Source organism: Halichoerus grypus, chromosome 8 (assembly GCF_964656455.1).
Source record: "Halichoerus grypus chromosome 8, mHalGry1.hap1.1, whole genome shotgun sequence".
NCBI classification, from domain to species: Eukaryota; Metazoa; Chordata; class Mammalia; order Carnivora; family Phocidae; genus Halichoerus; species Halichoerus grypus.
In genome coordinates this window covers 78,369,028-78,380,284 of record NC_135719.1, presented here as the reverse complement: position 1 = coordinate 78,380,284, position 11,257 = coordinate 78,369,028, and the positions used below count along the sequence as shown (strand labels likewise).

The window sequence follows — 11,257 nt, the reverse complement described above, 5'->3', positions numbered from 1 at the left end:
GAGAGTGTGGTTATGAGAACAATGTCTTAGGGAGGGATCAAGAAATGGAGGGTAAAAGGGTCAACTCAAAACATAAGACACTTATGGGACATGCATTTTTTTTCAGCTAGGCAAGTTTTGGATGTGGTAAATAAATGTTTTTATCTGGAGAAGAGCTATGGAGATGATAAAAAGGTGGTTATAACAGATAACACTTTGTTATTCTGCAGACAGAGGAGAGATGGAGAGGGAGAACAGAACAGTGGTGACAGAATTCATCCTCCTTGGTCTAACCCAGTCTCAACATGCTCAACTCCTGGTCTTTGTGCTAGTCTTAGTTTTCTATCTCATCATCCTCCCTGGAAATTTCCTTATCATCCTCACCATCAGATCAGACCCTGGCCTTACAGCCCCCCTCTACTTCTTTCTGGGCAACTTGGCTTTCCTAGATGCATCCTATTCCTTCATTGTGGCTCCCAGGATGCTGGTGGACTTCCTCTCTGAGAAGAAAATAATCTCCTACAGAGGCTGCATCACTCAGCTCTTTTTCTTGCACTTCCTGGGGGCAGGGGAGATGTTTCTTCTTGTTGTGATGGCCTTTGACCGCTACATCGCCATCTGTCATCCTTTGCACTATTCCACTGTCATGAACCCTAGAGTCTGCTACACCTTGCTGTTGGCTCTGTGGCTTGGGGGCTTTACTCATTCCATTGTACAAGCAGGCCTTATTCTCCGCTTGCCCTTCTGTGGCCCAAACCAGCTAGATAACTTCTTCTGTGATGTGCCACAGGTCATCAAGCTGGCCTGCACAGACACTTTTGTGGTGGAGCTCCTGATGGTCTCTAACAGTGGCCTGCTCACCCTGCTGTGCTTCCTGGGACTTCTGGCCTCCTATGCGGTCATCCTCTGCCGTGTGAAGGGACATTCCTCTGAAGGGAAGAATAAGGCTCTTTCCACATGTACCACACACATTATCATTGTGTTTCTGATGTTTGGACCTGCCATCTTCATCTATACTCGCCCATTCAGAGCCTTCCCAGCTGACAAAGTGGTTTCTCTCTTTCACACAGTCATCTTTCCTTTGATGAACCCTGTGATTTATACCCTTCGCAACCAGGAAGTGAAAGCTTCCATGAAGAAGTTACTGAATCGTCACATGGTTTGCTGAATGAAATAGAAGAATGAGACAAGCAACAAAGGAGAAAATACAGTTGGAATTAATTAAACCACTTATTCATTAATGCACTGAATCATTCAGTCATTTTAGCAAATACTACATTTATTAAGTATTTGCAATTTTCAGGCGCTATTCTAGCTATGTGAATAAGGCAGGTAAGATTCCAGGTCTCTTGGGGTCATATACAGGTAGATAAACACAGATTAAACTATTAAATTGAAAACAACCCATAATATCCAAAAGAGATAGTGCTCTGAAGCAAATAAAAAATAGTGTTATGATAGAGTTTGACTGGGAGATGGTAGTTACTTTGCTTTTGGTTGTTAAGCAAGGTTTTTTAGAGTGGTGGTTAGCTGATATCCAGACAACCTGAAAGAAACACCCATGGAATTACATGGGGACAGGAAATTCTAGAAAGAGAGGATGACCAGTACAAGGGTACAAAGATCTTATGAATTGGTACATTTCAAGACCACAAAAAGGAATGTAGTAGCTTGCCAAAATGTTGATATATGTAAATAAGTATGTACAAAATACTGACTGTACAAAAAATAGTATGATGTATTGTTGGGGTTGTGTGTGTGTATATATATATGTGTGTGTATACATATATATATATGTATATATATGTAAATGCATGACAATAGTCCTGTAAAATGAATGACATGTAATAGGATTATTATTAATATGGTTGGATTAAAATTTGATTTCTTTTTTTTTTTAAGATTTTATTTATTTATTTGATAGAGAGCACAAGTAGGCAGAGCAGTAGACAGAGGGAGAGGGAGAAGCAGACTCCCCGCCGAACAGGGAGCCCGATGTGGGGCTTGATCCCAGGACTCCGGGATCATGACCTGAGCCGAAGGCAGACACTTAATCGACTGAGCCACCCAGGCACCCTAAAATTTGCTTTCTTGTCAGATGTTTTATATTTATATTTTTCACATTTTCTGCTTCATTTTGGTTAATTGGAAAAGGCAAGGAAACAGATTCTTTCATAGAGTCTCCAGAAAGAAATGCAACTCTGCCAACACTCTGAGTGTAGCCCAGTGAGACTTGGATCAGACTTCTGACTTAAAGAATTGTAAGATAATAAATTTTTGCTGGGGCGCCTGGGTGGCTCAGTCATTAAGCGTCTGCCTTCAGCTCAGGTCATGATCCCAGGGTCCTGGGATCAAGCCCCGCATCGAGCTCCCTGCTCAGCGGGAATCCTGCTTCTCCCGCTCCCACCCCCCCTGCTTGTGTTCCCTCTCTCTCGCTGTGTCTCTCTCTGTCAAATAAATAAATAAAATCTTAAAAAAAATTTTTTCTTGCTATTTTAAGTCACTAAGTTTGTGGTAATTTGTTAACAGTTAAAGAGTAAATTGATATAACACAGTCTGGTTAACTAGGAACATATTAAAGTAGTTTTTCTTTCACTATCCTTTTACTTTTCATCTATGTAGGTCTTTATTATTAATGGTGGTTTCTTGTATGCAACATATATCTATCTAATACAATAATCTCTGCCTTTAAATAGGTTATTAGTTCCTTTATATATATCATTATAGACACGTTTCAGTTAAAATTGACAATGTTTTTATTTTATATTTGTTTCATTTGTTTTTTCAGTTTTGTCTTTTTTATGTATTTTATTGGATACTTGAGTGTTACTTATATTTTCTTTCTACTTATTATTTAGTTAAATTTTTTCATATTAATAATCTTGACCTCTTAGCTATCTTTTTCTTGAGGTTTTTAGTGTTTATTTTAGGGTTACAAATACATACTGAACATTTTACTGTATCACAGTCTAACATCAATATTCTATCTTTCCCGGTATCATATAAGAAAGTTACAACAGTATACTTCCATTCACTTTCTCTTGGCCCTGGTGTTTGTGTTGTTTTATATTAATGTCTACTATTATCTATTGAGATAATATATTCAACAATATATTGTTATTACTTTTGCTGTGTATGGTCATTTACCTTTTAAAGAGATGTATATAATAAAAATTATTTTTATTCTCCTCATGCTTCATTTTGTATAGTGCTATTGCTATGTCTTCATGTTCACTAATCTTTTCTTCTTCAATGTCATCTCTGTAAGTAATACCATCCAATGGATTTTTTTCACCTCAGAAATAGGATAGTTCAACTCCACATTACAATTTGGATTAAAAAAAATCTTCCATGATCCTACTTAAACATTGTATAGTAGAAGTACTACCTCTTCAGGTGATCAAGGTAAATTACCCTTTATAAGATGGTAACACCTTTCTTTGCCTTTATGTCTCTGGGAAAGAAAATTGAAAAGTGATTGAGCCTGAGGTTAATAGAAATCTTACTGCATCACTGGTGAAAACATATTCCAGAATTTCTGGAACTAGAGAGCCTGAAGCTGTGGAAAAAGAAAGCATAAATTCTACATGTGTTTTACAGGGAATGAAGAATGGGGAATATCCTATAAAAACCTGCAGATTGTTCTATTGGGAACAAATTACATATAATGTTATTAAATAAGAGTGTACACTACATCCTAGAGGATGCCATCCCAAGATAGCAGGATATAATTTTAAAATTGTGATGCGCTATAGTCAGTCTTAGTATGAAAGAACACAAACATGAAGAACAGCTCCATCTCGACAGTCAGTTGAAGTTCTATGGTCACATGATCCATTCCTATGTGGGCATAGCAGAACGGCAGGAGCTGATTTCCAATTCATGTATAGTTCTCTGCTGCACATGGCATAGCCATGCTACATAATCTTATGAAACTACATTATGATTCTCCTATTAGGATATGGAAAACCTTATAAATGGTCTATTTCCCAGCATAGGTAACTTTAATACTGTAAAATTTGCCTGGACATATGGCCCTAGTGGTAAGTAAGGCTCCTTTCACTCTGTACTGTATCTGCTAACATGCCTTTCCTGAACTAAGTTCACAAAAACTAGAACCCTCATGTCAATCAATAAATAAGTAATATATACACGTTGGAATATACTGCCTCTAGAACTTGGAGAGGACTACCAGACATTATGTTTTTTTCTTAGTGGTATAATGACTGAGGTACAAGATGCAATACTTTAACTTTTAAGCTGATGTCTCAGCATACTTGCCCTATATAAACTCCCCTAAAAATTCGCAAATGTGGCAGGACCCTGCCATCTTCAATGAATGAGGTTTTCGTCCTCACACTTTATCCTTCACAGTGACTTAATCTGGGAGGAGAAAATGTTGTTTTCCTTATGCCCTATCTTAGGAATATTGAAAATTTCACTTAACATCCCTATAAGTAACTGTATATCACATGTCCTTGACTAAAATTGTTGGTCTGCTAGTAATCAACCATGATTACGGTGTTATAGTTAAATTAGATAGAGGTTTATTTTCTAGTGTAAAATAAATCATAGTATCTTAGTCCAATGTTTGTATAGTAGTACCACAGTATCACCAGAAACTCCAAAACCTCCTGTGTGTGTGGTCTTTTTAAAATAATTTGTCACAAAATGTCTGTAAAAATTCCACACACCACACTTCTATTCCAGAAAGACTGAATAATAAAAGGATGTGTGCCATTATAGGTCCATTTTCCTTCCAATCCATTCTTTTTATTTCTATAAATTTGCTTTGTATTATAGGCAGCCCTTATCCATGAAGACTGAATTTCCAGGACCCTAAGTCACTTGACCTCCACAGAGTTACAAATGAGTGTCACTGTTAGATTAACATAGGGTGGGAGGAAAGGACAACAAAGAACACACACACATGCACACACACACTCTCACACTGCCTTAGCCCAAACATCTGCAGTACTTCTGTGGCTCACTCTGGAACTCAGCAACACTTCCATGGCTCTAGCTCTCCTAGTGAAATGGGCCACAACACTTCTGACTTCTGTATATAAGCTGTTTTAACCAGAATAATGGTCTCCCAAAGAATTCCACACCCTAATCATGGAACTTGTGAATATGTTACCTTACATGGCAAAAAGAACTTTGCAGATATGATTGTTTATAAACGTTGAGATGGGGAGATTTTCCTGGATAATCTGGGTGGACTCAATCTAATGCATGAGTATTTAAAAGCATTGAAACTTTCATGGATCCAGAGAAAGAAAAAAGAATCCAGGAAGGATGAAACTTGAGGAGGCTTCAATGCACTCTTTCTGGCTTTGAAGAGGAAGAAGACATGACCAAGGAATATAGGCAATGCATAGAAAGTGAGAATAATCCCTAACTAAAAATCAGCAAGGAAATGGAGATGATATTCTACAACCACCTGGAACTAAAGTTGGCCCATAGCCAGCATGAGTCTGGGAGCAGTTTCACCCTCAAAGCTTCCAGTAAGGAATACTGTCCTGCCAACAACTTGATTGTATTTCAGTGAGACCAATGTTGGATTTTGGACATACACAGCTATGAGATAATAAATTTGGTTGGATGAGGCCTCCATGTTTATGGAAGTTTTTCAAGGGAGAAGAAGAAAATGAATACATGACCACACCCTTGGACTATGGTACGACTGCATCTTCTTTTACCCCTCCAGCTTAGATTTGGTGGGAACTTACAGCTGATGCTCATCTTTGCTTTCCCTGAACATTTCCTGTTAGCAACTCAGATATTTTGTCACTTGAGTAATTGCTTAACATCCTTCTGTTTGTACAATACAACATTTAACTGATAGCATTAAACTATAAGCATTTATAGTACTTAATATTAATATAAAAACTCACACTTTTCCAATTAGACCTGAAAAAATATGGAGTTGGGGAGAGGGAAAGACATAACCCTCCCAGGAGTCAGCCCCTATAAAGAATTTTCACCAAGTAGCTGCCTGATAATACTGTTTACTTTCATGGTATTGGCCACTTTTACTTGCAAGGAAGGCTGCACAATGTCATTTAATGAATTCAGGTGTCTGTTACTAATGAAGAATGGGAGAAGGCTACTCAGCAGTCTCTGGTACATGGTCTGGACTCATTGCTAAACTGGTGAGGAAAATGAAGAACTGTGATTGGCTCAGGGTAGTGAGATGCAGCTTTGTGGATAGGTCTGGAGACTCCATGGAAGTGCACAGACACCTGATCCCAAGAAAATGAGCTTTCTTTTTCAAGAAAGAAGGAAAGGTCATGGTTGGGAAACTAACAAGTTCTGCCATAGCCAGTTATCATCACTGTTATGCAACATGCTCTAAAATTCTAGTTAATGCAATAAGGCACAAGAAATGTATTAGAAAAAAATATGTTATTAATGTTTGTAGATTATTTTATAAGTAACCTAAAACAAAGAAGACAATGAACTGGGAAAAAATTACAAATGATACCATTTACCACTTAAATATGTAAAAAATGCAAACAAGAGCATTAAAATCAATTATGATAAAGGAAAAGATCACATTAGGTAAAGCATCAAGGTAGAAATTAGGCAAAATTACTTATAAGAAGGTGGCGCCTGGGTGGCTCAGTCGTTAAGCGTCTGCCTTCGGCTCAGGTCATGATCCCGGAGTCCTGGGATCGAGCCCCGCATCGGGCTCCCTGCTCTGCGGGAAGCCTGCTTCTCCCTCTCCCACTCCCCCTGCTTGTGTTCTCTCTCTCGCTGTGTATCTCTCTCTGTCAAATAAATAAACAAAATCTTTAAAAAAAAAAATTACTTATAACAAAAAATGAGTTACAAAAAAATGTGTTGATAATGAAGATGAGAAAATTTTATGGTGTCATAAGTAGGCAGACAAATATTTAGAGGGAAATTTTTGGATGAAAGACTCAATTTTGTAATTCTGTTCATTTTTTCTACATTTCTTACAAGTTTAATACTGTGATATTGAAATGTCAGTGGAACTTGCTTTAACTTTAGAAAATAAATCTAATTTAGAATAAAAGCATATGAAACTAGCCAAGAAAACTGTGAATGAATAAAGCAGTGAGAGCAGACTTGCTCTTCCATACATTAAATATACTGTAAACATAATGAGTGGTAAAATACATAATACCTCCTCAAAAATTATCAGGGAAGAAAAAGAGTAAATGAGCACACCTGAAAAAGAGCCTGATCTATCAGCAAACTTAAAAGTTACAAAGAACGCATAACAAATTCTTAGTGGAAAGAATTATTATTTAATTGCAAAGATGAAAAATTATCTCACATTATCAATAAATTCTAGACAGATTAGAGTTTAAATGTGAAAATTTCAGCCTTAACACAATTTAGAATTAAAATAATCTAGAATATTTATATTTTCCTACATATCATATTTATCAATGCTTACTGTAGAAATCAAACTACAACAAAAGAATGAACATCATACAAAATTCTCATAATTCAACTCTAGTCCTCTTTCCACTGACCACCTGAGTACTGAAAATTGTCTTTAAAGTATTATCAATTTTATGGATGAAAAATGGTGTCTCATTTCTGTAAAGTCAAAAGTGTATTTTAACATCCTAATTACTTTTTTTTACTACTAGTCTCTCAGGAATTTAAAACAATCAAATGAGTTTCCTCATTTGGGCCTTCTACCAAGGGATACATTGATATACTGCTGTCTTTTGAAGTTCAGAGCAGAAAATAAAATCACTGGATGATGAAGATTAAGCATCCATTTCATACTGATGTTACTTCTGAAGTCCAAGTGCAAACTGGTAGGTTACATAATCCTGACCTGTTACTCTACCTTACATACCACATCTATCTCATTATTTTCATTAATAACCTTAAATGTGTCCATAAGTGATAAGTACAAATGCCAAAAAGATAACTAAAGGGAGGGCTGAAAGGGGAAAATTAAACTGGAATATACCTGATTTTGTCACAACTGGAAAAAAAATACAAAAATCAGAAACACTATACAAATGATTACTAGAAATTAAGATAATAGTGCAGCAATCCAGGCCAAGTAAATTATTCTTAGAGAAAAGAAATCTAGGTATGTTCAAATTGTTTGGCTATCCTTATCAGGTTGAATGATTTTATTCTTTGAATTATATGTAACAGAAAGAGAAAATTCCTTTGTTATTTTTAGCAATGTAATATTTTAAGAGAGATAAATGATAGAAATGCAAGGATAAAGTGCCTGATTCATGACTTTGAAAATCTTAGAATATCACCACTCATAAAATATTTATGCTATCATTATATTCGTTAGGAATTATTAGAAAAACATAAGAGAAAATTCAACTTTCCTATGGCAACAGTCTGAAAATGGCCAAGTAGTTAAACACTTTTAAGCTGAAAACAAATATAGAGATAGCATCTTGTCTAGGACTCTCTCTGCCAGACCCATGTGCACCTGCAAATGTACTTATTGCATACTTCAGACAAATACAGAAGGTCCAGGAGCTATATCTTAGGTAAAATCATTGTTTTACAGCAAGGGTATGAAGCACAAAGAAGAAATACACATTCACATCTGTGAATGAGAACTAACAAAGATTTCCATTTTCAGTTCTATTTCCTTGTGAAAGAAGGAAGTTTTTATGCTACTCTGAATGATGGTGTCAAACATAATGGGAGATTATGGGCCATTTACAATAACTGTGTGTCTTAGTGATAATAACTATATATAGAAAAGAGAATATGACTAAATGCTTATTATAGTTATCAAAATATACTATATTTTTTTAAAAATTTGAACTGTGTAACTAAAAGTTTAAAATGTACCCTGAAACCATGTATATTCTATTTTCTTTTCTGACAATCTGCATTAGGCCTGGGTCTATGCTCTCATAAAAGCAAGGAAAGGACTGGACATGAACAACAAGCCTGGAATAAGACTGGAATAAGAGCTAAAATCAGACAAATAATGAACAGCTTAAATAGGTGGATTTATATAGATTGAGCACTGACCTATTCCCTTTAAATGTGTGCATTTTTTAATAGTCCATTTCGCTTAGCAGAATCCACCTAAGGCAGTAACATAATATCCATGACTTTTTTCCATCCTTGACAAAGTTAAAGGTTAAAGGAACTTCAAGGAAAATAATTGTTGAGGGTGGATAGGCCCAAGGAAGCTAAGTAACCCAAGATGGTACTCTGTTCAAACAATACATCATATTTAAAAATTTTTTAAGTCATGTTTACAAAGGTAAATGATTCACCTTACTCTTTACCCCCCACTAATGGAGGAAAGAGGAACAAGACTACAATGGTAAAGTTCACTAGTCTTAATAATAGTGATTTAGGTGTGTCTATATTCATGTATATGAAAATATACAACTTAAAAACAAATAGATAAAAATGGTTTTTTGATCCAATTTTGCAACAACTGGATAAGAATGCACAGATGGGATACACTTGATGTCTGATCAAATGAACTGAAGGGATAAGCAATATGTAGATGAGCATCTATGTAGTTTTGAGAATCAATCTGGGTCATTCAATTCTAAAAACCTTAATCTTTCTTCAGTAATAGGCTTTAATCTCAGTTAATAATATAACTGTCTCCATACTCAACCTTCTAACAACAATATGCTCATGGTCTGTAATCAGTTCTATTTAAGAAGCATAATGCAGATTATGTGATTTCAGCAATATTTAATATGGAAAACTTTTTAAAGATTTTATTTATTTGAGAGAGAGAGAGTAAGCAGAGGGAGAGGGAGAAAGAATTGGAAGATGTCTCCATGGGCTCAGCGCAAGCCTCCAGGGGGCTCAATCCCACCATTCATGAGATCATGACCTGAGCTGAAACCAAGAGCTGGATGCTTAACTGACTGAGCCACCCAGGTGCCCCTAACATGGCAAACTTTTTACTGCATACTGAGAATGTCACAAAAATGTGTCAGTAAATGCACTTCCTGAAAAAGATAAAAATCTATTTTGCTGATGCCTTCCAAAACTCTTTTCTATCTTTCTAATAAGTGTTCACACACAGTCTGATCTGCAGCTGAACAAGAAGGGAGAGGTTTTCTCAAATGTCCAACTGACCTTGCCCCTACTAACCAACACACACATTTCATTTAGTTGGCTCCATTCCCTCCACACTGTCTACTGCCATGTGGTCCTGTGAAATATCTCCTGCAAAATACCTATAAACAGTCATATTACCAACAGGGTTGTTGCCTGCATATGAGACAGGATGTAAGTAAAGATCAGGTTTACTGATTTGTCAGTCCCTATGACATCCTGTTTCTTCCGTCTTCTAGGCAACGTCTGACAAACTCATACAAAAGGATGAATGGATCTCCTGAACAACAGATCAAGTGTTTCTGAGTTCATCTTGCTGGGACTTTCCAATTCTCAAGAAATTCAAATATTCTTTTTTGCAATCTTCTTTCTTGTCTATGTAGCCATCATAGTAGGAAACCTCCTCATTGTGATCTCCGTGATAGTTGACAACCATCTTCACTCCCCCATGTATTTCTTTCTGGCAAATTTATCATTTTTTGACTTATGTCTTTCTTCTGCTGCAACTCCCAAAGTGATTGCAGACTTCCTTAGAAAACGCAAGACCATCTCCTTGTGGGGCTGCATGGCCCAGATGTTTTTTATGCACTTCTTTGGGGGTGGAGAGATGTCTCTTCTGATAGCTATGGCCATGGATAGGTATGTTGCCATATGCAAACCCTTGCACTATAAGACCATCATGAATCGCAGGGCACTCATTGTGTTTCTTCTGCTCTCGTGGGCAACTGGGTTCATACATACCACCAGCCAGATGGTTTTCACTGTAGGTTTACCTTTCTGTGGTCCTAATGCTGTGGACAGCATTTTCTGTGACTTTCCCCTGATCATCAAGCTTGCCTGCACTGACACCTATATCCTAGAACTGTTCATAATTGCAAACAGTGGACTCCTGTCCCTAGTCTGCTTCATTCTCTTGCTCATATCCTATATTGTCATGCTGGTCACCATCTGGCAGCACTCCTCCACTGCATCCTCCAAAGCAGTGTCCACACTATCTGCTCACATCACTGTGGTCACTCTCTTCTTTGGCCCTGCTATCTTCATCTATGCTTTCCCATTCAATAGTTACTCTGTAGATAAGTTTCTTTCTGTGTTTTACTCTATAATCACCCCCCTCCTTAATCCAATTATTTATACTCTGAGGAATCAGGAAATGAAAGCAGCCATTAAGAGACTCAGCAGCCAGTATCTTGGTTCCTGGCTCACTTCCTAA

General features: G+C 36.8%; 2 protein-coding genes across 2 annotated transcripts; both read left to right on the top strand.

Annotated features, from left to right (window-relative positions):
• Nucleotides 1-220: 220 nt before the first annotated feature.
• Nucleotides 221-1,147, top strand: LOC118529671 (olfactory receptor 4N5). Its single transcript, XM_036082607.2, has one exon. The coding sequence runs from the start codon at nt 221-223 to the stop codon at nt 1,145-1,147; it is 927 nt and encodes a 308-aa protein (XP_035938500.2).
• Nucleotides 1,148-8,941: 7,794 nt separating this feature from the next.
• On the top strand, nt 8,942-11,257 carry LOC118529657 (olfactory receptor 4K13-like). Its single transcript, XM_036082593.2, has 2 exons — nt 8,942-8,958; nt 10,336-11,257. The coding sequence occupies exons 1-2, from the start codon at nt 8,942-8,944 to the stop codon at nt 11,255-11,257; spliced, it is 939 nt and encodes a 312-aa protein (XP_035938486.2).

What these genes read in the sequence shown, in the direction of transcription:
- LOC118529671 (XM_036082607.2), top strand. Translation starts at nt 221, where the DNA reads ATGGAGAGGGAGAACAGAACAGTGGTGACAGAATTCATCCTCCTTGGT.